This window comes from Leopardus geoffroyi, chromosome A1, assembly GCF_018350155.1.
Source record: "Leopardus geoffroyi isolate Oge1 chromosome A1, O.geoffroyi_Oge1_pat1.0, whole genome shotgun sequence".
Classification (NCBI taxonomy): domain Eukaryota; kingdom Metazoa; phylum Chordata; class Mammalia; order Carnivora; family Felidae; genus Leopardus; species Leopardus geoffroyi.
The window spans coordinates 135,916,481-135,943,844 of NC_059326.1; the positions used below are offsets into that span (position 1 = coordinate 135,916,481).

The window sequence follows — 27,364 nt, forward strand, 5'->3', positions numbered from 1 at the left end:
GGAGGTCGGTGGATCTCACCTTCACTACCTTTCCAAGCCATGTATGCGCATGCGCGGCGCGGGTTTGTAACAGCAGCTCTGAGGTGCGGGGGCGGTGCCCGACCCTCCCTGGCTCCTAGCGGGAGTCCGGTCCCGACAAAGCCGGGCGGGGCAAACGTGGCTCGGCTCCGCCCCGGGAGCTGAGCCTGGTTTCGGCGCCGCGGGCGGCGAGCGCGCTCTTCCCGGCGGCCGCGCAGGTGAGGGGGCGCGAGGGGTGGGGCCTACGTGATTCGGCCGTGGGCGGGGAGGGCCCGGCGGCCCCCGGCAGGTGCGCGGGTCGGGAGGGCGAGGCCGTGGGCTCTCAGCGCGCTCCTGGTCCTGCTGCGCTCTCCTTTCAGCCCCGCCATAACCTTCGGCCGAGACCAGACGGCGGCGCGGAGAGAGGTAAGGGCCACGGGAAGAACGGGGCCAGCGCGTCAGGAGGGCCCCTCAACTAGCGCGCTTTCATCCAAGGGACACAGGTGCGCCGCGAGACGCGCCCCGCCGGCCGCGAGGGCGCCGCCCTTCCCTGGCGCGGGGATCCTCCTATCCTGACCAGGGCACCAACTTAGTTCCGGCCGCTTTGGGGCGTCATCTCGGAAGACTGAGAATGGGTTTTCCCTGGGACGCGAAGCAGGAGCGCTCCCTGGGGTAGTTCCCTGGGGTGGGCAGAGCCGAAGACTGAACGGGATTCTGGGACCGGACGCGAAACGGCAGGCTCGAGGGAGACCCCAGCGAAGATGCTGGGTGTCCCATGGCACTCACGCGTGGGTTAAAACCCTCAGGGAGCTTTCCCAACCCCTAGGAAGAGCAGAAACATATCTTGGGCCCAGCAAAACTTTAAAGCTGGCTAAAGCGATGATTCTGTTTTTGGAGAGGCTACCGAGTTCGGTTGCCGTGTCACTTTCCTGGGGGAAACCATTTCTCCTCCCACCGATGTGGCGTTCAGAGCTGTGAGTTCCAACAGAATGGAGTCAGGGTCCAGGGGCTTGACCAAAACAAAGACCCACTGTGCCTCAGCATGCTGAATCCAAGTGGGCTCTCAGTGACACCCTGAACCATACAGGAGGGGTAGCCAGATAACTAACGTGATAAAATACCGCTGACCATTCCCTTCTAAAATCATGTGTTATGTTAATTGCATGATTCTTCAAATTTATTGTTTTTGTATTTTATTTAAACGTGAATAAGATAGTCTAATTCAAATGAGCCACTTTGCATTGATGAAGATAAGGTAAACCCATTACAATGAAGCACACTTTTTTTTTTTTTTTTACCTGTGTGTTAAATTAAGCAAGGATATCCTTTACATGGGTATGTATCAGGGGCCCATGGATGGCTTGGTGGGTTGAGCGTCTGACTCTTGATTTCCGCTCAGGTCATGATCAGGTTGTAGGGTGGGATCCAGCCCCGTATAGGGCTCCACGCTCACTGTGGAGCCTGCTTAAGATTGTCTCTTTCTGCCCTTACCCTGCTTGCGCGCGCTCTCTCTCTCTCTCTCTCTCTCGCAATAAATAAAACTTTAAAAACTATTTAAAAATGTAAACAAGGTTAAGAAAAAAATTTTTTTTCTATGTTTTTAGACACAGATGAGCTAAATGACAGAGACAAAAATAATCCTTAATTGATGTCATTTATAGAGCTGCCACTTTGGGCACCATGCTGGGACTTTCAGAGTTAATTCTCTAAAATTGGAGTACCCCAGGGATGTCTGGGTGGCTCAGCTGGTTAACCATCAGACTTGCGCTCAGGTCATAATCTCACTGTTGGTGGGTTAAGCTTCACCTCAGGTTCTGTACTGACAGCCCAGAGCCTGGAGCCTGCTTCAGATTCTGTGTCTGCCTCTTTCTCTCTCTCTCTGCCCCTCCCCTGCTCATGCCCTGTCTCTCTCTCTCTCCCACTCTCCCTCTCTCTCACTCTCAAAAATAAACAAACGTTAAAAAAATTTTTTTTTAATTTTTTTTAAAGGTTGTATTCATTTTTCAGAGACCTTGCATGAGAGGGGGAGGGGCAGAGAGAGAGGGAGACAAGGAGTCCGAAACAGGCTCCAGGCTCCAGGCTCCGAGCTGTCAGCACAGGGCTTGAACTACAAACTGTGAGATCATGACCTGAGCTGAAGTTGGATGCTCAACCGACTGAGCCACCCAGGCACCCCTAAAAAAATTTTGTTTAATTGGAGTGCCTCACTAAAAGACCCAGAAATTTAGAACTCTCCATTTTCACCTATTCCTTGGGTGATTGTATCTAATCTATGGTATTACTTACCTTTCTGTGTGTGTACTGCCTACTGGATGTATCTGCCTGGATTTTTTTTTTTTTTTTTACATTTTTTTAATGTTTTTATTTATTTTTGAGAGAGAGAGAGGGGCAGGGGGAGAGGCAGAGAGTGAGGAAGACAGAGGATCTGAAGTAGGCTCTGTGCTGATAGCACAGAGGGACTGGAACCCACAAACCCTGAGATCATGACGTGAGCTGAAGTCAGAAGCTTAACCGACTGAGTCACCCAGGCGCCCCTCTCTACCTGGATTTCTAATGGGTATCTTCAAACTCTTCAGACTGCTTATACCTAGGGTTAAACTGGAGGGGTGGAGAAATGTTGCGTATGAAATGATCTCGTGTCTGAGATTTGCTTCAAAGCAATCTATTGGCAGAAGGAATAAGTAGGAGGTATAGAGGAAAGAAGATTGGTCATAAATTGATAATTATTGAAGCTGGTTGATGGGTACATAAGGGTTCATAATGCTATTCTTTCCACTTTTTATTATGTTTGAATGTTTCTATAGGAAAAAAAAATTAATTCCCTGTATTTAAAAATCTGACTTCTTTTTATCTCTATTGTTATCACCGTGGTCCTTTGGACTAAATCTGTTGCCTCTTAGCCATTCTCCCTGTTTTCTCCCTTGTCTCCTGGAGCGTACCATTGACATAGCATCCAGAGTGATCCTATTAAAACAAGTCAGATCCTGGGGCACCTAGGTGGCTCAGTCGGTTGAGTGTCCGACTTTGGCTCAGATGACAATCTCACAGTTCATGGTTCAAGTCCGGCGTCAGACTCAGCGCTGACAGCTTGGAGCCTGGAGCCTGCTTCAGATTCTGTGTCTCCCTCTCTCTCTGCCCCTTCCCTGCTCACACTCTGTGTCTCTTTCTCTCAAAAATAAAAATTAAAAAAATAAAATAAGTCAGATCCTGTCGCTTCTCTACTCAAAATGCTCCATTGGCTTTTCATCTCACTTCCAGTAATAGCCAGAATTCTTTCCAATGGTTTTCAAGACCCTAGTGATTCAAATGGACTTAATTCTACTACTTACCCTCTCCTCTCTGTTACTACTTGCTGCCCCATTGTCCTCCATGACTTAATAGTTCTTGAACTTGCTGAGCACTCCCACCTCAAGGCTTTTGCAGTGGCTGGACCTCCTGCAGCCTGGACCTCTTCCCCTGATAACCTGTCTGGCTTCCTCCTTCACATCCTTCATTTGTGTATTCACATGTCATATTCTCTATGGAGACTTCCAGTGTCGTTCTATTTAGAATTATAATATCCTGCCCACAAAGTACCTTCTCACCATTCTTAGTTCCTTACCATCTGATCAGATGTCTTTCACTTCCCTTATCTATCATCTTTTATCCCTTCTTTGAGATTTAATTTCCATGAAGGCAGGGATTTCAGTTGGTTTTGTTCACTGATACACTTTCAGTGTGCCTGGTACATGGTAGATGTTTGGCAAATATTTGTTGAATGATAGGTCTCCATTTTACAAAATAAAATAAAACAAAGCCTTAGTAGAACCCTGGGTGGCTCACTCAGTTAAGCGTCCTGCTCTTGGTTTCAGCTCAGGTCATGATCTCACGATTTGTGGGTTCAGTCCCTGAGTCAGCAAAGAGCCTGCTTGGGATTCTGTCTCCCTCTCTCTCTCAGTCCCTTCCTGGCTGTTGCTTGCTCTTTCTCTCAAAATAAATTTAAAAAATAAACTTAAAAAAAAAAACAAAAAAACAAAGCCTTAGGGGGTGCCTGGGTGGTTCAGTTAAACGTCTGACTCTTGATTTCGGCTCAGGTCACTATCTCATGGTTTGTGAAATCAAGCCCCACATCAGGCTCCCAAGCTGACAGTGTGGAACCTGCTGGAATTCTCTCTCTCTCTCCCTCTCTCTCTCTGTCACTCCCCTGCTCATTCCTTCTCTTTCTCTCTCTCAAAATAAATAAAGAAACTTTAAAAAAAAAAAAAAAAAAGCTGGGGCACCTGGGTGGCTCAATTGGTTAAGCATCTGACTTTGGCTCGGGTCATGATCTCGCAGTTCATGAATTCGGACCCCACGTTGGGATCTGTGAGCAGCCTGGAACCTGCTTCAGATTCTGTGTCTCCCTCTCTCTCTCTGCTCACGCTCTGTCTCTCTCTCTCTTAAAAATAAACATTAGGGGGAGAAAAAGCCTTAGGAATTTCTAAATGGTTCAACACCATAAAGGCAGGATTCTTCATTTAAAATTTGAGACCTTCATGGTACCAAGTACAATGCTATATGGCCGGTGAGCCTTTAGCAAATACTTGCTTTATGAGGGAGATAACTTGCTTTAGCAAATACTTGCTTCATGAGCAATATGAGGGAGAAATTCATTGTGCCTTAAACCTAGTAGTTACATTAGCAGAAAGTGTCCTCCTTTTTTATACGTGTCCAGGTCATTGATTGTGTGAAAGAAATCAAACGGGTTTAGTGAAAGTGCTTTTTCTGTGCTTTATTTTTTAGGTAGCTCAAACCCCCTCTGAGATACTTTCTGAGTGTCATTATGGCAACAGCAGATCACCTTGAGGTGGCTGCACTGGAAAGAGTGACATACATGATATACATGGCTGTTCTGTGTTGTACTTTCGGGGAATCTTAAGCTTTGGTGGCTTTTTTTTTTTCCTGTGAGTTTTCAAATTTCAAAATCTAAGGGGCGCCTGAGTGGCTCAGTCGGTTAAGCATCCGACTTCGGCTCAGGTCATGATCTCATGGTTCGTAAGTTCGAGCCCCACATCCGGCCCTGGGCTGACAGCTCAGAGCCTGGAGCCCGCTTCAGATTCTGTTTCTCCCTCTGTCTACCCCTCTGCTGCTTGCACTCTGTCTCTCGCTTACTATTGTCTCAAAAGTAAATAAACATTAAGAAAAAAATTTCAAAATCTAATATGAAGTGTTAATATTTTAGAGTGGAAGAAGCAAGTCCTCTACACTGACTTCCCTGATTTAAGAAAGAAAGGTGCTCTTCACTCCCTGTGTTTATCAGACTGCTTCTCCCAGGCCTTTCCAAAGCAGATTTGAGGTAATGAAAATGAAGAGAATTTGCTGACCCGTCAAACTTTGGTATGCCCAAACTATTAAATATTTTGATTTAGATGTTTGAAGAAAGGATTCTATTTGGGGTGTGTCAGTATCCTGTATTGTTAAAATTTGGTTTCCGTTATGGTGTTTACAGTCCGTTGTTCATAGGGCTCGTAAGGTAAGTTAGACTTATCAATGTTTTAATTCAGAACTAAGATTTTAAATTTTGATTCCCCGTAAAATCATATAGAACGATGATGATATCCCTGGCTAGTATGTTACATATGTTTTTTTTAAAGTTTTTTTTTTTTTTTTAACGTTTATTTACTTTTGATACAGAGAGAAACAGAGCATGAATGGGGGAGGGTCAGAGAGAGAGAGGGAGACACAGAATCTGAAACAGGCTCCAGGCTCTGAGCTGTCAGCACAGAGCCTGACGCGGGGCTCAAACTCACGAACCGTGAGATCATGACCTGAGCTGAAGTCAGACGCTTAACCGACTGAGCCACCCAGGCGCCCCGCATATGTTTAAAATATACCTGTTTATGTTATCATTTTTACATATCATGATCGTTAGACATGATCATATTGGTTTCCTAAATATGATCATCTTCCAGTAAGTGGATAAAATCAGCATCGTTGAAAGAATAAATAACTAGGCATAAGTGATAACTTTTTTCTTGGCCACAGGTGTAAAAATCACAAATGTCGTCCAGTGATGGAAGATGCAAGATTCGGGACAGGCACTATGATGAGGTCCCAAGGGACTCACCCTATCAAGATGGCACCATAGGAACCCTCCAGACTCTTCATGACAGTGAGCTGGCCGTGAGCGCTGATCCCTTGCCACCACCCCCTCTCCCATTACAGCCACCATTCGGCCCAGACTTCTACTCAAGTGACACAGAGGAACCGGCCATAGCGCCAGATCTCAAACCCGTAAGACGCTTTGTCCCTGAGTCCTGGAAGAACTTCTTCAGAGGGAAGAAAAAGGACCTGGGATGGGATAAGCCGGTGTCTGACATCAGATACATCTCCGATGGAGTGGAGTGTTCACCTCCATCCTCTCCAGCAAGACCAAACCACCGTTCACCCCCCAACTCCGACAAAGATCCTTACGGAGGGTCAGAAGGAACCTTCAGTTCCCCGAAAGAGGCTGAGGCAATGTTTCCCCACGACCCCTACGGTTCACTAGGCCGCCACACACAGACAGCCCGAACGTATAGTGAGAAGGTGGAGGAGTATAACCTGAGGTATTCCTACATGAAGTCGTGGGCAGGCCTGCTGCGAATTCTGGGTGTGGTGGAGCTGCTCTTGGGAGCTGGTGTCTTTGCCTGTGTCACGGCTTACATTTACAAGGACAGCGAGTGGTATAACTTGTTCGGATATTCACAGCCCTATGGCATGGGAGGCCTCGGTGGCCTGGGCAGTACATACGGGGGCTATTACTACAGTGGCCCCAAAACCCCTTTTGTACTCGTGGTTGCTGGATTAGCTTGGATCGCCACTGTTATTATTCTGGTTCTTGGCATGTCCATGTATTATCGGACCATTCTTTTGGATTCTAACTGGTGGCCTCTGACCGAATTTGGAATTAACGTTGCCTTGTTTATTTTGTATATGGCTGCAGCCATAGTCTATGTGAATGATACCAACCGAGGTGGACTCTGCTACTATCCATTATTCAATACACCGATGAATGCATTGTTCTGCCGGGTAGAAGGAGGACAGATAGCAGCGATGATCTTCCTGTTTGTCACCATGATTGTTTATCTCGTTAGTGCTTTGGTTTGCCTAAAGTTATGGAGGCATGAGGCAGCTCGGAGACATAGGGAATACATGGAACAGCAGGAGGTAAGGAACTTCATAATCCTTCATTTCATTTTTAATTTTTTTCCTGTTATTTATCCCCTTGTTAAATATACATAGTTCTTAAAACAAAAATTTTATAAAAGGCTTTTTTAAGTTTATGTTGTTTATTTTGAGAGAGAGAGCATGTGAGTCGGGTAGGGGCAGAGGGTGAGAGAGAGAATCCCAAGCAGTCTCCCTGCTGTCAGTGCAAAACCTGACACAGGGCCTGATCTCATGAACCATGGGATCATGACCTGAGCTGAAATGAGGAGTCAGGCATTTAACTGACCGAGCCACCCAGGTGCCCCCCCCCCCAACCTTTTTGTTTTAATGATCTGAAGTTCAAGAATCCGACCTCATTGACCTGCTTTGGGTGGGATCTCCCACTCTGGTGTGTCACTGTTCTAGAACATTGCAGGTAGGTACCAGACATGTAAATACAGTATATAGTTTGTCGATTGCGTTATGTCTGTGATGCTTAAGGGGAAAACACAGCTACTGATTCTTACAACTAAGAATAAGACCATATTCAGTACAATAAATGTCTCCCCGTTAAAGTAAGTTTAAGAACAGTGTTGATTCTTTAATATGGTAAAGCTTAACTAAAAAAAAAATAACTTTTCAATTATAAGGAAAAAGTGCTTATTTACATGTTATGATGAGTGACACTTTCTTCCGGTGACTTAAATAAAGTGAAGTAAGAATACAGTGAACCGGGGGCGCCTGGGTGTCTCAGTCGGTTAAGCGTCCGACTTCGGCTCAGGTCATGATCTCACAGTCCGTGAGTTCGAGCCCCACGTAGGGCTCTGTGCTGACAGCTCAGAGCCTGGAGCCTGCTTCCGATTCTGTGTCTCCCTCTCTCTCTGACCCTCCCCTGTTCATGCTCTGTCTCTCTCTGTCTCGTGTTAAAAATAAACATTAAAAAAAAAAAAAAAAGAATACAGTGAACCGTCTTTGATTTTTTCAAGTATCAAGAGGCTGAGTGGTCATGAACATACTCTGAACACTTGCCTGGGCATTTTGATGTTTCATTCTTACTTTGGGGAAAAGAGTGTTGCCAAAATTAGAATGGGAGTCTGGCACTTGTTTTTATTTGTAGGATTTAACTAATTAAATATAAGAAGGAGGAGAATTAATAATAATAATATAATAACAATACCTGAGGGATAAGCTTATATAAAAGCCATATTTAAAATTTTTTGAACAGGAGCACCTGGGTGGCTCAGTTGGTTAAGCCTCCTACTTTGGCTCAGGTCGTGATCTCACAGTCTGTGAGTTCGAGCCCCGCATCAGGCTCTGTGCTGACAGCTTGGAGCCTGGAGCCTGCTTCAGATTCTGTGTCTCCCTCTCTCTCTGACCTGTCCCCATTCATGCTCTGTCTCTCTCTGTCTCAAAAATAAATAAACATTAAAAAAAAAAAAAAGTACTCAGTAACCTATTTATTTGCTCACTGATCTGTGTAGTTTGTGTTTACTCTTTTACATGAATCTTTACACATAAAACTTGACTAATTTTATAACAAGTACCTTGTGTTTGTACGATGAACCTCAACATGTTGCAATGTGATCCATATTCTCTCATCACAATATATTAATCTTACTGGAACTCCACACAGAGTCAGGTTGTTTTTTTTTTTTTTTTTTTTTTTTTAATATTTATTATTTATTTTTGAGAGAGAGAGACAGAGTATGAGTAGGGGAGGGGCAGAGAGAAAGGGAGACACAGAATCCGAGGTAGGCTCCAGGCTCAGAGCTGTCAGCAGAGAGATGATGCGGGGCCCGAACCCACAAACCGTGAGATCATGACCTGAGCTGAAGTCGGACGCCCAACCGACTGAGCCACCCAGGTGCCCCTAGATTCAAGTTATTTCTCAAGATTTATCTTAGCACATTAAGCATATTTCTTAATTTTACATCTGTGTATACAAAATAGAGAATTTCAGATTCAATCAGTATGAAATCCAGATAGTGAAACACCCACATTTCCTCATAATTTTATGTAAGTTTAGTAACAACAGAGTTCTTAATGTTGTTTCAAAATTCTTCATGAATAGGATTATAATTATCGACATGATATATTCATTTCTTTTTCCTTTCTCAAAACTTGTTCCCATCAGACTTTTTCCAATGGTTGATGAGACTTGAATTACCCCTGCCATAGGAGGTGGTCCCAGTTTGGGTGTTGCTGTGACTTCTTAATAATTAGAAGCTATTCTGGCCTATGGGTTTTTTCTGTTAATTTTATAACAGTCTCTGTTTCCAGCTCTTTAATTGCACAAGGTATTGGGAGCCAAGAATAAATAAAATCTCTAGGTAATTCAAAGCACTTTACCTGATAGTCTCTATCATGTCTGTACTCCAACCCTGCTGTCTGTTCCTGACTGACTAGAGGTTATCGTTATCCCTCCTCTGGCTCTCCTCCAGCCAATCGAAAGTCGCCCAGGTGAGGGGGAGGAGCATCTGTCAAGCAGAGAACTGACCTCTGTGAAGTTGAGATTGGGCTATAAATGCAAATGGATGAAAATATTAACACAGTACCCTCACACACCTTTGAAAAGTCATTTTAACTCTTTTTTGTTCCAGATAAGTGAGCCATCATTGCCATCAAAAAGGAAAATGGTAAGAATAAAGTTCACATTATTATTTTATGTCTAGATTTGTTAAATACTTCTCTCTTATCTGTTTACCTGCAGAGTAGATCATCTGTCTGTGAAAGTGTATCTATTACATTGAGTTCCTAACTGAACATGGAGTTTAACTTTCAACTTTTTTCTCATAATGAGAGGATCAAATTAGACATGCACATGGTGTTTATTGGGCAAAGTTATGGCTTTTATAGTTTTTATAGTGTCTTTTCATTTTGTTAGTTGAACCCGTGAACAGTTGATTCTCCTTATATGTTTAAAATTTAATTTTTTTAAGTAAAGGAGATTCTCTCAAACTTTTTTTAGTCTCTTTAAAGTTCTTTGACATTCTTTTCTGACCTTCTCATCTTGTTTTCAGATGCTAAATTTTGTTGTGTCAGGAAGAAAATTCCTATTCCGGAATTTACTAATAGTGTGACAATAGGCAAGGTATTTAACTTTCCATGCCTTAATTTCGTCTGTAAAATCGGAATAATAATAATAATTTCTACATCACATGTTTGCTGAGAGAATTAAATGAGATGCTGTTATTATACTTATATACACATATGTAAAAACCTAATATATTATCATAATTTTACCTCATTGAAAAGTCCTTTTTTAAAAATATTAGGTATTATTTCTAAGCAAGAGGTTGAGAGTCCAGACTTTGGATTTGTTTGTTTCTTTGAAAAGGGAGTATATTTACTTGGTTCAAAATTCAAAAGGCTCTCAAGGGCGCCTGGGTGGCTAGGTTGGTTGAGCATCAGACTTTGGCTTAGATCACGATCTCATGGTTCATGAGTGTGAGTCCCACATCAGGCTCTCTTCTGTCAGTGTGGAGCCTGCTTCAGATCCTCTGTACCCCCCTCTCTCTGCAACCCCTCCTTCCCTCCCTCCCTCTCTCTCTCTCTCTCTCTCTCAAAAACAAACAAAAAAAATTCAAAGGGGTCTTTAATACAAAGTCTTCTCTCACTCCTCTGTCTCAGCTTCCCAGCTCTCCCACTTGGAAGGAACCAGTGTTATCAGTGCCTTGTGTTTCCTTTCAGATATCTGTTTATATTATACATACATATTACATATATACGCATATGTAAAATGTATATATATTTGCTTAACTCCCCCTTTCACATTGCCATCCCATACACAGTTACATGCGTCCCTTTTTTTTCACTTAACAATATGTTTCTTGAGATGTTTCCTTATTAATACATAAAGAAGTTCTGCATTCTCTTTTTATAGCTATATATATATAGTATTGCATTATATGGATGTTACATAATTTACCTAACCATAAATGACCATTTATGGAATGCCTGGGTGGTTCAGTCGGTTAAGCATCCGACTTCAGCTCAGGTCATGATCTCACAGTTCCTGGGTTCAAGCCCCATGTTGGGCTCTGTGCTGACAGCTCGGATCCTGGAGCCTGCTTTGGATTCTCTGTCTCCCTCTCTCTATACCCCTCCCCCGCTTGTTTGCTTGCTTCCTCTCTCTCTATCTCTGTCAAAAATAAATAAACATTAAAAAAAATTTTTTAATGACCATTTAAGTTGTTTCCAATCTTTCTGTATTAAAAACAGTGCTGCAGTGAATAACTGTATACATCCAAGTATATGCTTGTACATACTTCCTTCCAGATATGTGTAAGTGCACCTGAAAGATAAATTCTGAGAAGGAAATTCCTGGATTAGAAGAAATGCACGTGTTTATTTTGACTACCAGGTTGCCTGATAGAGGTTTTGCCAATTTGTACTCCCAGCAGCACCACGGGCTACCTCACACCTTGACCAACACAGTGTGTTAGGAAATTTCTTGACATTTGTCAACCTGATAGGTGAAAAATGATATCTAATATAGTTGTAATTTACATTTCTCTTATAAGGAGTGAGATTGAGCATTTTTAATGTATTATGTTTGCTTTTCCTTCCCTGTTAAACTGTATCCTGTCCACTTTTTTACTAAGTTGCTAATTTATACAAGTCCTTTAAGTGAATGCATTTTAAAAATACCTTTCATAGGTTTTTTGGGGTTTTTTTGAAGTTTATTCATTTTGAGAGAGACAGATACAGTGTGAGCGGGGGAGGGGTAGAGACTGAGGGAGAGAAAGCGAATCACAAGCAGACCCTCCACTGTCAGCACAGAGCCCGATGTGGGGCTCCAGCTCACAAAATTGTGAGATCATGACCTGAGCCAAAACTGAGTCAGTTAAGTAACTGACTGAGCCACTCAGGTGCCCAGGATCTTTTTTGCTTTTAAAGTTTATTTATTTGTTTATTTATTTATTTTAAGAGAGAGAGAGCATGAGCAGGGGAGGGTCAGGGGGAGAGGGAGAGAGAATCCCAAGCAGGCTCTGTGCTCAGCATGGAGCCGAATATAGGGCTTGATCCCACAACCATGAGATCATGACCTGAGTCTATATCAAGAGTTGGACGTTTAACCAACAGAGCCACCCAGCCACCCCTATAGGTTCTTTTTAACTTTATTCTCTATATTTTAACACAAATACTGTATGAAAATGTTTTATTCACAGTGAAGTAAGGGATTTATTTATTTATTTATCTATCTATCTATCTTTTTTTTTTTTTTTTAATTTTTTTTTCCAACCTTTATTTATTTTTGGGACAGAGAAAGACAGAGCATGAACAGGGGAGGGGCAGAGAGAGAGGGAGACACAGAATCGGAAACAGGCTCCAGGCTCTGAGCCATCAGCCCAAAGCCCGACGCAGGGCTCGAACTCACGGACCGCGAGATGGTGACCTGGCTGAAGTCGGATGCTTAACCGACTGCGCCACCCAGGCGCCCCTCTATCTATCTATTTTTAATGTTTATTCTGAGAGAAAAAGAACACATGCATACACAAGGGCAAGTAGGGAGGGGCAGAGAGAAGGAGAATGCCAGGCACGCTTTGTGCTCTCCGTGGAGATCCCACAAATAGTGAGATCATGACCTGAGCTGAAATCAAGAGTTGGACGCTGAACCACCCAGGTCCCCCTTCAAAATTTTAAAAGCTTTTAACGAATTAAACTAACAAATACTTCAGGGGTGCCTGGGTGGCTCAGTTGGTTAAATGTCCAACTCTTGATATCGACTCAGGTCTTGACTTCAGGGTTGTGAGTTTGAGCTCTGGGCTTTGCGCTAGGCATGGAGCCTGCATACATACATACATAAAATTGAGATGAGCAGTGTAAACCTGATGTTTATTTAATTAATAACACTGGCCCTTTGAGATTTAGGTGCAGCTTCCCTAACTTACCTATGGGCTGCCTTCCAGTGTTAGTACTGAGACGTAAATAAGTTTGACCAAATGAAGAGAGCAGTCTTCCCCGTGGAGAGTCCTCATCAGAGCGTCTTGGGCAGACCGTTGCCGGTACTCTCATTCCAGGTTTCTAGTACCACCTTAACCATTTGGGAAGTTCTACTCCCTCAAAGGGACTGACTCCGAAACTCTTGAATCCCACCCTGGCCAGGAATGACCATCATTGCTGCCTCTCAGCCCAATGAGAGTCCTAACATAGTGCTCACCGCACGGAGAATAATCATGTTTAAAAGGACTTTGGTTTAGAAGATGAATCAGGATTACAAAGGCTATTTATAACGGAAAGGGGTCTACAAACTTGTTAACAGGTGATAGTGTAACGTGATACCAGAGTTAGCAAGTTAGAGTGCTAGCATTAAGAAGTATATTTCATGGGGGTGGCGCCTGGGTGGCTCAGTTGTTTTGAGGGTCAGACTCTTGGTTTCGGCTCAGGTCATGATCTCGTGGTTTGTGAGTTCAAGCCCTGCTTCGAGCTTCACGCTGACAGCGCAGAGCCCGCTTGGGATTCTCTCTTTCCCGCTCTCTGCACCCCTCTCAAAATAAATAAATAAACTTAAAAAAAAAAAAAAAGTATGTTTCAGATCATCCTCAGGGACTTAATCTGTTTGCTTTGTGGGGGTTGAAGGTGGTGTGCACTTCGCAGATGTTAATTGTTAAGCAACAAGCTGGACAGGGCTGTTTAATGGGGCTGCAGTGTGACAGCGATGTGGCAATGGTGGTCATTGTTTGCCATGGTGGAATTTATGGGCTTCCTCGTCAGTCCCTTTGAGGTCATGGGATTTACCAGTGGGGTTGAGTGCAGAGTAGAGTCCACCTGAAAGGTTTGGCTGAATTGGGGGGGAGTTGCCCCAGATGCTAGGGTGGTCAGCATCCTGGTTTGGTGAGAATGTGGCTAAAGCAGATTCCACAGGTAGGACAGGGTTAGGGAAATCTGCAAGCAAGTTCCAGAGTACCTCTTCCAGGCTGCCTTAGAAGGCTGGTACGCATCACGTCCAGGGTGTGTTGCAGGGTCCCAGCTCCCGAGGGGTCCTGGAATAGTCAGAAATAACCTTAGTGGAGTTGGAACCCCCATTCCTAGAACTCCTTTGAAAATCATACCAATCCAGAGGCGCCTGGGTGGCTCAGTCAGTTAAGCATCAGACTCTTGATTTCAGCTCAGGTCATGATTTCACAGTTCGTGGTTCATGGGTTTGAGCCCCATGTCACGCTCTGTGCTGACAGCACGGAGCCTGCTTGGGATTCTCTCTCTCTCTCTCTCTCTCTCTCTCTCCCCACTTCCCCTCTCGTACATGCTCTCTCTCTCTCTCTCTCTCAAAATAAATTAAAAAAAAAAAAAAAGAAAAATCATACCAATCCAGTTAATTTATACTCTTTCAAGATATGGTTGCTGAATGCAAAAGATGTCCTTTCATGGGGCTCTTTTCCTGGGAAATGAATCATTATGGATCTACAATTAGGTGTGTTCTAGAGGCAAACTTCTGTGAGAGGGAATCTCATGACTTAATTGAGGAATCTCTATTGGACTTACCTGCTAGAAACCTTTTAGAAAAGGTTGGATCTCCAGCTTCTCACTGGGTTTGATTTCCACCAGCTCCCTTCCCAGTTCTTAGTAAGAATTGGCAGCCTACCACAGGAGAGGCAGTGGTATGATGAACAAAATAAACTTTGGAATCAGGCAAATCTGAGTTTTATTACTAGTAACTCCATGATTCTGAGGAAATTATGCATCCTCTCTGAGCTGTCCCTTGTTTCCTGTCCCTTGTTTGGAGCTTTTTCCTAGACTATAACTTCTTATTTTGTATTTTAATAAATATACTTTTTGAAAAGCAAATAAGATCATTTTTAAAAATAAATATACAGACATAAAGTAAGATCAAACAGAGGCAGAAAAAATTTCTAATAACTCCCTAAGTGCAGAACAGGTTTTTTTCCAAGCCAGAAAAGTGAGAATCTAATCTGAGCATTGAAGGTGATGGTGTGGGTTTGGGACCGGGGCCTCTGCACCATTGTATTCTATGCTCAGAGGGAGAGAGACTCAGCATTTGGACAAATGTACACTATTTCTAACTTGGCAGCATATTCAGCCCGTTTTTATTTAAAACATTTTTTTATTGAAGTCGACACACACTGTTAATTACTTTCAGGCATACAACATAGCGATTCAGCATCTCTCTACGTTATGCTCTGCTCACAAGTGTAACTGCCATCTCTCACCGTACAACACTGTTCCAGTGTCATTGACTCTATTCCTTATGCTGTGCCTTTCATCCCCGTGACTTACTCGTTCCATAACTGGAAGCCTGCACCTCCCTCTCCTCTTCACCCATCTTTCCCCCCCTCCCCAATACATTTTTTAATTTGAAAAGCTTAGTAATTATAACCATAGCATTACTTACCCCGTTGCTTAATTACTTTCTCTTGCCTCATGATAAAGCTTTTTTGATATTTGCTGACGACATTCATTTTTGCTAGAAGCAAAGAAAGGTCATCTGAAATCTCGGGCCATGTGTTTGTAGTCACGGATACGGTTTGAGAGTGATGTGTTCCAGGGCTGTGGAGCCCAACACATCCATCTGATAAAAGCCTAATGAGGGGCGCCTGGTTGGCTCAGTCGGTTAAGCATCCGACTTCAGCTCAGGTCACGATCTCGCAGTCTGTGAGTTCGAGCCCCACGTCAGGCTCTGGGCTGACAGCTCAGAGCCTGGAGCCTGTTTCGGATTCTGTGTCTCCCTCTCTCTCTGCCCCTCCCCCTTTCATGCTCTGTCTCTCTGTCTCAAAAATAAATAAACATTAAAAAAAAAAATTAAAAGCCTGATGAGGTTTTGATTCTTTGTCTTATGTGTGCTTTCAGATTTTTTTTTTTCTCAATAAGGTTTTCTGAAACTTAGGGTCAGTGACATTCACCCAAAAACAAGTTAAGAGCATAAAAACAAAAAAATTTAAAGCAGATGACAGCACGGAAACTACTGTGAAACTACTCTGACTTCTTTAAAACTCCCTTTTTTTTTATTTTTTTAAGTTGTTTTTTTTTTTTTTTTTCTTCATGTTTATGTATTTATCTTTGAGAGAGAGACAGAACATGAGTGGGAAAGGGGCAGAGAGAGAGGGAGGTACAGAATCCAAAGCAGGCTCCAGGCTGTGAGCTGTCAGCACAGAGCCCGAAGCTCAGCTCAAACTCACTGACCATGAGATCATAACCTGGGCCGAAGTCAGATGCTTAGCCAACTGAGCCACCCAGACGCCCCTTAAAGCTCCCTTTTCAAATTAAAAAGTGAATCTTACAACTAGGGATAGGCAAGTAAGGAAAATGAATAGTTCCTGCTTGAAAAACTTGACCTAGACGCAAACAAACAACAACCGCCCTCCTATGGACTCTCCTGCCCACTGTGACTGCCTGGGCAGAAATTATGATTTTGACCTGGAAACCCGAGTTTGGTACCTGCGGCTGCCGCTAAGCTCTAGAGAGTCACCATGCTTCATAGCTCCTTCAGTGAGCTGTGTGGGAAATGGGTTGTTAACTATTTAGAAGCTAAAAAGGGATGCCATGAAATAGAGATCCATTTATTTAAGCCAAAAAAGGTCCCCCTAATTTAATACCATGATTCACTATCAAGATCAAACACATTAAGAATTCAGTAGGATGAAGAAATGGCATCCCAAGCAGTGGAGAACAAAGGAGAATAAATACTAACCTCAGGAGCTGTTCCCTGAAATACTCTTGTTTAATCTCCTTTCCTTGGGATTTCCTGCTCTGCGCTTGAATTCTTGCTGTTTGGGGCCCAGTGGCCAGGCATGCCTTCTGCACCAAGATGATCTGGTTCCCCTTCCAGCTGTCACCCTGGGTGCCTTGGGCCCAGCTTCTCCTCTCCAACCCTTCCCCAATGCTGGTTTAGCAGCCTCACCATCTAATGTGTGAGCTAATCTTAAACCAAACCTCAGAGGCAGCCTCAGAGATAGGGAAATCAGGAAACAAAAGGATTTTAAAGCTGCCTGGTAAGGTAAAGAGCAAAGTTTTAAAATCCTGTGTTGCAGTTTGTTTTCAGCCAAGTTGCCCCCTGCCCAAGCTGCTCTCAGTTTAGTTCAGCAAGTTTAATTCAGCAAGTGTCTGCTGAAGTCCCAAAGAGGGGTCAGTGGAGGGGGGCTTACTGCTCTAATGAGAAATCAACCGTTTCTAGCATGCTGTCAGAATTGAGGCTTGAACAGTATGCATTTACGTAAACCTTCTTTGTGTTATTCCTTAAAGCCCCAAAAAGTTCTGGGTTTTTTTTTTTTGTTGTTTTTGGGGGCGGGCAGGGAGAGCCTAAGCAGGGGAGAGGGGCAGAGAGAGACAGAATCTTTAAAAAAAATTTTTTTTTAATGTTTATTTTATTTTTGAGAGAGAGACAGACAGAGGGGGCATGAATGGCAGAGGGGCAGAGAGGAAGGAACAGAGAATCCGAAGCAGTCTCCAGTCTCTGAGCATAATGTGGGGCTCAAACCCAGGAGCTATGAGATCATGGCTTGAGCCGAAGTCAGACACTTAACCAACTGAGCCACTCAGGTGCCCCCAGACAGAGAAAATCTTAAGCAAGTTCCACTCTCAGTGCAGAGCCCAACACTGGGCTAGATCTCATTACCAGGAGATTGTGACCTGAACCGAAATCAAGAGTCAGAAGCTTAACTGACTGAGCCACCCAGGTGACCCCAAAATTCTGGGTTTTAATTGTGGCTTTTCCACTTCCCAGCTGTGAGGCTCTAGAAAATATACCTAACTTCTCTGAACCTTGCTTCTTTCTGTGTAAAATAGAAACCCCTCTCCTGGCATCCACAGGCCTCGCCAGCATGGTTGGTATTCTGGGCACTGCCCAGTGGGGTTCCTGAACAGTCTCTCCCCAAAGCTACATACCCATGTTAGCCTGCTCATTCTAGAATGGGTTCCCCTGGGCCTTTGCATCTCTGCTTCCCATATGTCGGTATTTTAGTGCTTGAAAGCCTGTCCTGATACTTCCTCTCTGGGCCACTTCATTTTGTGCTGTTTCCCCTCTTTTGAAATGTACCATTTTTTTACTAAAAAGGCCTCTATGAACTCTCCAGTCTAGAAACCAGAATGACTTAAACCAGGGAATCACAGGTTCAGAACTCTTGGACAACTGAAAGACCTTCACTGCCTTTCCCTTGGGTTTGCTTGTTTTCCATTTCAGGTAATGAAGACAATGTAACTTGTTTCCCTTTCTGACCTACTCAGTGGCTACTGGTAGTTCATTCATCTCAAGTTCCCCTGTCATTTTTTCTCTTGCTGTTTAAGTAGCCTTGTTCCATTTTCATCTCTGAATTTCTTTTTTTTTTTTTTTTTCAAGTTTACTTATTTATTTTGAGAGAGAGAGAGTGCATGTGAGCCAGAGAGGGGCAGAGAGAGGGGGAGGGAGAGAATCTCAAGCAGACTCTGTCAGTGCAGAGCCCAGTGCGGGCTCAATCTCATGAACCGTGAGATCATGACCTGAGCTGAAATCAAGGGTCAGATGCTTAACTGACTGAGCCACCTGGCGCCCATGAACTTCTTATTTTGAACTACATTTTGTATTCTTTTATAGCTAATTGAGGTATAAATCCTAAATAAACTACTTAAGACCCTACATTTAACATTTCATCCTCCACATTTGACATCCACACGATTGTTTTGTACTGTTATGTACTCCTGTATTGCAATGTGGTTCCCTTTAGCCATTACGAAAGCATTCAGAACAACTTTGTGACTATAAAACCTGTAATTCTAAAGCGAAGTATTAATTTCTGCTTCTACTTCCTACTCCTTCTCCCCACCATTTTCTTCTAAGAAATAAAGTCGTGGTTTTGTTCTTCTTCTTCTGCATCTGTTTACAAATAAATCTTCTTTTCCTCCCTAACTGCAGTGTGAAATGGCCACTGGTGTTGACAGACAGAGAGACCAAGAAGCTAATTTCAAAGAATTGAGACCAACAAAAATGAAGCCTGAGCTACTAAGTGGGCACATTCCCCCAGGCCACATTCCTAAACCTATCGTGATGCCCGACTATGTGGCGTGAGTGTCTAAGTCCTTCTTCGAGGTAGAAATGGAGAGATTCCATTTGGGCATTTCATTTTCCTGTTTGTCTCCAAGCTAATGCTCTCTGCTTAAGATCATTTGTATCCAGGGGCGCCTGGGTGGCTCAGTCAGCCAAGCGTCTGACTTCGGCTCAGGTCATGATCTCACGGTTTGTGAGTTTGAGCCCTGTGTCAGGCTCTGTGCTGACAGCTCAGAGCCTGGAGCCTGCTTCAGAGTCTGTCTCTCCCTCTCTCCCTTTCTCCCTCTCTCCCTCTCTCTCAGCTGTTTGTTCCCTGAGAGGTAGTACATTGAATTGAAGATACGGTGTGGTCAGTGAGGAAAGAGCTAAGCTGATTTCCCATTCAGTCCGTTTCAGTGAAAAAGTTACATCGCTGGCCAATTTTTTCCCGCAGAAAATACCCTGTGATTCAGACAGATGATGAACGAGAACGCTATAAAGCTGTGTTCCAAGACCAGTTTTCAGAGTACAAAGAGCTTTCTGCAGAAGTCCAAGCCGTCTTGAGGAAGTTTGATGAGCTGGATGCAGTGATGAGCAGATTGCCACGTTGTTCGGAAAACCAACAGGTCAGTACCCACAGTGCCTGGGAGGAGCACTGAAAGAGGAAGCGTAAAATCTAGGAGGAGCAGTGAGAGAGGAAGCGAAAAATCTGAGTTTTCTTCAGGTCGATATGGGGAAGCCATAATAACTGGGTACATTTGCTGTCTGTGTCTGGGAAAGTCATTTGAGATCTTCGAAGGGACTAGTCCGGATTACAGTTCACATTATATAATTTTGTGTCTTTTGCCCTCAATTACTAAATAATTATACACAGTTATAAAACAGTCATTTTATTTTTTTATGAAAGCAAAATGTCAGTGTTCCTCAGGTCCGTACTGAATCCGTCAGGGTCCAAAAGGAGACGGGTGGCACACTCCAACTAATTTGAAAAAGATTTATTCACACAGGGGTGTGTGTAGGGGAGCTACCAGGGGTCGTGCGTTCTCCAGGGATAAGTAACAGCCAAGCGGTTACCACCCCAGGTCCAAAGAACACAATGGTAAGGACAGAGAGTTGATCTGAGCTGTTAGCTCATCCCATCAGACTGATAACCATGATTGTGACAGAGGGAACCAGGGAGGAGACGCCAGTCACCAGGGACTCAAGCATTTTCTGTAATGCTCTGGAGTTTGTGGGGTGGTTTTGCATGTTAATATTTCTGAAGTCAGGATGCCCTGATAATCAGTGGCACTTTTTTTTCTCAGATGTACATTTTTTATTGAGGCAAAATTCACATATAAAATTCACCCTTTTAAAATGAACAATTCAGTGAATTTTAGTTCATTCACAAAGTTGTGTAACCATTACCACCCCCTAATTCCAGAACGTTTTCATCACCCCAGAAAGAAACGCCATACTCATCAGCACACACTCCCCATTCCCTCCCCCCTCCAATCACTGACCATTGTTAATGTACTTTTTGTCTGTATGGATTTATTTCAAACTCTTCATATGAATGGGATGATTTAATATGTGGCCTTTTGTGTCTGGCTTCTTTTTATAATGTTTTTAAGGTTCATTTATATTGTAGGAATATTCGGGATTTCATTCCTTTTTATGGTATTTATTCCATTGTATCTATATACCACATTTCATTTATCCGTTTATCAGCTGATGGACACTTTGGTTGTTTCTAGTTTTTGGCTGTTATGAATAATGCTATGAACTTTTGTGTGTAATATCCTATCATTTTAAAAGACAATGTGTTAATCTATTATTCATATAATTCAAATTTTTAATTTTAATTTTTTTTATTTCAAAAAGAGAGAGAGAGCATGAGCAAGGGAGAGGGGCAGTAGGAAAGAGAAAGAGAAAGAATCTTAAGCAGGCTCCACAAACTGTGAAATGATGACCTGAGCCAAAATCAAGAGTCAGATACTCAGTCGGCTTTACCACCCAGGGATCCTTGTATTTCAAATTTTTAAAACTCACACAACATTTTTAACAAATGTCAAACAACTCAATGTATGTATGTAACTAATATATATATGTATATATAGTGCTCCTGAAATCCATATTGACTGAGCATCTTTGTTTTGACCACAAACTTTTTTTTTTTTTAATTTTTTTTAACGTTTATTTATTTTTGAGACAGAGAGAGACAGGGCATGAACAGGGGAGGGGCAGAGAGAAAGGGAGACACAGAATCTGAAACAGGCTCCAGGCTCTGAGCTGTCAGCACAGAGCCCGACACGGGGCTCGAACTCACAGACCGTGAGATCATGACCTGAGCCGAAGTCGGACGTGTAACCAACCAAGCCACCCAGGCACCCCGACCACAAACTTTTTTAAAAATTTATTTTTTAATGTTTTTATTTATTTTTGAGAGAGAGAGAGAGAGAGAGAGACATAGAGCGCGAGCAGGGGAGCAGCAGAGAGAGAGGAAGACCTAGAATCCAAAGCATGCTCCAGGCTGTTAGCGCAGAGCCCGATATGGGGCTCAAACGAAGAGACGTCAGATCAAGACCTGAGCCGAAGTCAGACACTCAACCGACTGAGCCACTCAGGCGCCCCAACGATAAACTTTTAAGTGTACATTTAAATCATTTGTAATTACGAGCTCTCTAAGCCAAAATAACCAGAGTAGTAACATTTTCCCAATCCTGGAGCAATGGAATGGTGTTATCTGTGACATACTGGCACCAGGAAGCAGGAGAAATCCAGCAAATACTGTAGGTCAAGGGTCAGTTAGTACCACTTGAAAAACAAGCAAGGTCCATAGGTCCAAGAAGGACGCCCAAATTTACAGGCCCTTAAAGGAGTGCAGGAAGGAATGAGCAGGCCCCAGGAAACTGGATTGGCTCAGGCTGGGAAGAGCAAGCTGGTTGACAGATAAGATGCTGAGCAATCCAGTTGTGCAGTGGAGTCTTTGAGTCTAGACCCAGTGGACTCCGGTGTATGGGCTTTGTGTGATGGGCAAGGGCTCAGGCATGTGGGTCTGCACCTGAGAGGTATAAAGTCCTAATTCTGGTAGGGGCTGAGACTCGGCCTTCCCATGATATTTCTGTACAGTATCAACAATAGTCATTTCCTCTGGTTTGTACACAGCATGGCAAGTAAGTAACCAGATGAAAAGGCCACAGTCTCAGTGTCTCCTCTAGTTCTTATCTAAAGTAGAAATATTAGGGGCACTGGGGTGGCTCAGTTGGTTGAGCGTTCAGCTTCAGCTCAGGTCATGATCTCGCAGTTCGTGAGTTCAAGCCCTGTGTGGGGCTCTGTGCTGACAGCTCAGAGCCTGGAGCCTGCTTCGGATTCTGTTTCCCTCTCTCCCTGTCCCTCCTCCACTCTCACTCTGTCTCTCTCTCTCTCTCTCTCTCAAAAATAAATAAACATTAAAAAATTTTACAAATAATAATAAAATAGAAATATTAATTGTATCACAAAATTTAACATCTCCTCGGCCACAGGCTGAGGTTTGCCATGGGTGGGGGCCTGCCAGGCCCGTTCATTTCCCACCAGGTCCCCAGGGAGGGGTGTTTCCAAGCACAGCGGGCCCATTTGCAGGCACACGTTCTCTCACAAACCTGGTTGTGTGCCCTTGAAAAATTAATCACGTAACTTTTATAAGCCCACAAAATAGAAATAATGTTCAAAATAATCTCTCTGGTCCTCACTGTCTGAAATTCAGTTTCTGTGACAGACTCTAGGAGAGGTTTTGCAGCTTTTATCTGTGCTGTGTCTCCAGCACAGCACCCCTGGCCCCAGGCAGCTAGTTTACTTCCAGGCCAGGACCCATTCATACAGGTGACAGTTGAATTACCAAGGTCATCTCGATGCTGGCAAAGGATGAAAACACAATTGAAACTCATACAAAAGACACTGAAGAATCAAAATGTATTGCAAAAAGGATACGGGTGGGTGATGAAAAAAATGTTCTCAGGAGGCTTTTAGAACTATAAATTATTATATTTTCTCTTTTATGTATTAGGTTTACAGTGTTTGACAACTCTAAAGCACTGGTTTACATAGATAAATGAGGGCATTGTTCTAGTAATCTGTTCCCTTTGGTTCAATCCATTAAGTAACTTCAAATTTACTATAAAACTTAAAGTTAGAAGGAACCTTCTATTAGTTATTTTTGAAAATTGAATAGTCTCAACCTCTTAGTCCCGGTGTATAATGTAGTTATTACATACCAAGCACTTTATAAGTATCATTTCAAATAAGTACAGCTTCTCACAACCTTATGAGGTCCTTGTGGTTATTATTTCCATGTTCCCAGTAAGGAAAGTGAGCCTCAGGATGAGTAGCTTGCTCAGGGTCAGACACCTGGCAAGCAGTGGCCCTGAGACTCAGTTCTGGTTTCACACAGGCGGGGGCCTTTCTCTCTCTTCACCCCTAGATCCCAGTGTGTGGTGAGTGGTAAACCATCTAATCTGTATCCATTGAATTGAATTTTAGTGTGTGGATATTTTCATTATAGTCTTAGATAAAAATTATTTTTTGTTCTAATTCCCAGTGTACTTCTGAGACATTCTTGAGATATGATTTGAGTAAATCCTGGTGTTTTAATTGAAGTATACAATATATTATTTTTAGGAACATGAAAGAATTTCAAGAATCCATGAAGAGTTTAAGAAAAAAAAGAATGTGAGTAAAACCATTTTCTTCTTCAAAGTATTTTCTCATCCAGGTGCCGTGGTGAGTTGACAGACCTTAGATTCTCTCAGCTAAAGTAGTTCTTTTTTAGTATTTCTTTTTTTTTTTTTTTTTCTGTTTATTTATTTTGAGAGAGAGAGAAGGAGAGAGAATCCCAAGCATGCTCTGTGCTGTCAGTGCAGAGTCTGACCCTGGGGTCGATCCCACGAGCCTGGGAACATGACCTGAGCCAAAATCAAGAGTCAACGCTCAACCAACTGTGCCACCCAGGCGCTCCTCTTTTTTAGTATTTGTTAAGATGGTACTTACTAGAGAACATAAGTAGCTCCTGAATACCTTTTCTTCCCTTTGTCTTCTTTTACATCCTGGCTTAGCAACGTAGGGAAATGAACACCCAATATAGAACTTTTCACTGACATTTCCTTCGAAAAGATTAAGTTATTTTGTGTTTGTCACTCCATCCTTAACTTAATTGCACAGAGAAGTAGAGCCTGGAGAGAGCTTTTATTAATCTTTTTCTGCACTTATTATTTGCTCCTTGATATAATTTAAACTACCAAAGTTAAAGTTGTCTCAGCTCTCTGTATTTCCCACTCAATTTTGCTGTGAAACTAACACTATTGTAAAAAGTAAAATCTATTTTAAAAATGTAGAGACATGCTCTTCTTACCAGGAAGATTTTGAAATCTGTTGCAGAAACTCTCCCATGAACGATCATTTTCTGGATGATGATGTCTGTTTCTGTGTTCTTCACTGAGGAAACTGGAGGCTAAAATAATGGCTGTGTTTCTTTTTCAGGATCCTACATTTCTGGAAAAAAAAGAGCGCTGTGATTATCTAAAGAATAAACTTTCTCACATAAAGCAAAGAATTCAAGAATATGATAAAGTAATGAATTGGAATGTACAAGGTTATTCTTAACCCTTGTTTGAAACCACTTTTTTTTTTTTATATTAAACTTACTATTTATTTACTGTCTTTTTCATGCTAGTCTATGATAGAGAAAAGCATGTGCTTCCGGCATCGGCTTTTAATTGGTGTAGCCAGTCAGCCATGTTATGATAGTATGATTCCACTTGACACATTTCAAAACAGATTCGGATTTACCAAGGGTAAGAAATGGTATGTTCATCTGTGTACATTTTATATTTATCTTGTTAAAAGTAGCTTAGAGATCATACCCTTGCAGTGTGATGGACACATAAGAGTATCAATTCTGGTGCCGCATTTTCCTTTTTCACTCAGGCCACGCCTGGGATTTCTCTAGGACACATTTCTCTTCCAGCCCAAGTGTGATTTCTTCTCTTGAAAGGGATTTGAATCTGAGATCCACATTTTTAAGTCTTATGAGCTTGGGCAAGTTGCTTAATCTCTCTGTGCCTATTTTCTCGTCTGTAAAAATGGAGCTGATAATAGTGCCTTCCTTGTAGGGTTGTTATGAGGATTAGATGAGTTAATATTTGTAAAGCACTTAGAATAGACCCTGGCACATTATACACAGTACCTTAGAGTGTATGAAATCTGTAGCAGTGATTGTGACATGAACAAACTAGCAAGGAAAGGTTTTTAATGGGCAAGTTCAGCCAGCTAACCGCAAGTCCCACGTGTCTCATGAATTTCTTTCTTTGCTGTTAATAACTCTTAACCACACGTAGCCTTAAGCGGATGCTTCCTTGTGGATCTGTGCCCATTGGGGTCCACCACATCTTTCCTCTCGTTCATCAGTGTCACTGGGCACATATGTCCACATCCCCACAGCCCAGCCATTCCTGTATACATTCAGTGTGAGGTATGTGTGACCATTGTTGCGTTTTCTGTCCTGTTTGGGTGTCCCTCTAAGGCCCCATGATCTTACTTTTACTTGGGACCTCCTTTTGACTTATTGTGATGTTTTGTCTTCCTAAGCATTATCTTGGCTTTGGGGCTTTATTCATGAAAAATGTTTTGTTTTTATCAGTATGAACAGTGGACTACCTGAAAAAATGTTTTTAAAAAATCACTGTTATTATTGCTATTCCACAGCATCTATCTTGGAGATAGTTTCCTAGGTGCAGAAGTACAATTTCTGCTTAACGTAGCTGCCATTCAAACAAGTGATGTTCAAAGAATTTACTAAAGTGATGAAACCAAAGAAAAGCATGTGGAAAAGCAAGAGGCTTAAAAAGTGTTGCATACTAAATGGACTTCCTAGTTTTTCTTTATCATTGAAATCTTAGCGTTTATTGTTAATATTTTAATTCCATGGCTCTCGGACTATGCTTTAGGCCCTAAGCAACTTAGCAGGTGACACCTAGGGAAGAGTGAGGCCCCTCTAAAGTCCCCTCAACTGCAACAGCTTCACCTTCTGTTTTACATATTGGGGCTCCATGTTAACATTTCACTTAAGATGCATACCAGTGCTTTAAGAAGAGGAAAACTAACATGAAATAATACCATTTTGATAGATTATAAAGAGTTAGATTTGTATTGAAATGAAGTGTTAGATTTAACTTTGTGAAATTTAATTTAACTCTAATTATAAATGTTAACCTTTGAAAAACCAATGCTGTAACACTGACTTTTTAAATTTTTTATGTCAATACCTGGGCATATTAAAATTTCAATTACTTGTTTTTTGTGTGTACCATTTATTTACTTATTTTTAAATGTTTATTTTTGAGTGAGAAAGAGAGCACAAACAGGAGAGGGGCAGAGAGAGAGGGGGACACAGGATCCAAAACGGGTTCTGTACCGATAGCAAGAGATCCCAACACGGGGCTCAAACTCAAAAACTTTGAGATCATGACCTGAGCCAAAGTCGGACACTTAACTGATTGAGCCACCCAGGTGCCCCATGCATGCCCTTTATTGTTTGCTTTTCTAGCATTCCTGTGTTGACTGGGCATGTTCTTGAAAATGTTTTCTATTATCAGAAAATAAACTGGAAAGTCATTGAAAACCTGTAGGTCATGATGTTCAGGTGACAGTTTCCTCCTCCCCCATTATTTGCAAAAATTCAAAGCCAAGGCCACCGTGCACCACAGGCTGAGTGGCTTAAAATAACAGAAATCTATTGTCTCACGGTTCTGCAGGCAGGGGCTTGAAATCCAGGTGTCAGCAGAGCCAAGCTCTCTCTGAAACCTGTAGGGAAATCCTTCCTAGCTCCTGGTAGTTGGCTGGCCATCTTTGGTGTTCCTTGGCTTATGTATTAATCATCCCAGTCCTCCGCCTTCACATTGCCTTCTGGTGTCTCTGTCTTCACGTGGCTATCTTCTTAGGACACTAGTCATATTAGATTAGGAACTCATCCTCTCTACTATGCCCTCATGTTAACTAACTGCACCTGCAAAGACCCTCTTTCCAAATAACGTCACATTCTGGACATACCAGAGGTTAGAACTTTTTGGGGGGTAAGGATACAATTTAACCCATAGCAGTCATTTTTGGCAAGTTGTGAGATTCAGAAGCAAAGATATTTTCCAGTACATTTTATTTCTTCCAGATAACTTTAACATGTATTCTAATTTGAAACTTAATATAAGAATATGTCAATATATCTATAGACATTTTATTTTAGAGAGTGTATGC

The 27,364-nt window shown here is 42.5% G+C and overlaps 1 protein-coding gene across 4 annotated transcripts; it reads left to right on the top strand.

The window, feature by feature from the left end:
• The first annotated feature begins 129 nt into the window (after positions 1-129).
• On the top strand, positions 130-26,409 carry MARVELD2 (MARVEL domain containing 2). Of its 4 annotated transcripts, none has more exons than XM_045446169.1 (8): positions 130-236; positions 5,198-5,311; positions 6,001-7,164; positions 9,744-9,779; positions 18,989-19,137; positions 19,554-19,725; positions 23,738-23,788; positions 24,596-26,409. In XM_045446169.1, exons 3-8 carry the CDS (start codon positions 6,016-6,018, stop codon positions 24,716-24,718), a joined length of 1,680 nt encoding a protein of 559 aa, XP_045302125.1. In that variant the 5' UTR covers positions 130-236; positions 5,198-5,311; positions 6,001-6,015; the 3' UTR covers positions 24,719-26,409. The 4 variants fall into 4 exon arrangements, with proteins under 4 accessions (XP_045302125.1, XP_045302119.1, XP_045302108.1 ...); XM_045446152.1 differs by having other exon boundaries at positions 193-423; XM_045446163.1 differs by lacking the exon at positions 5,198-5,311 and having other exon boundaries at positions 132-236.
• The last annotated feature ends 955 nt before the right edge of the window (positions 26,410-27,364 follow it).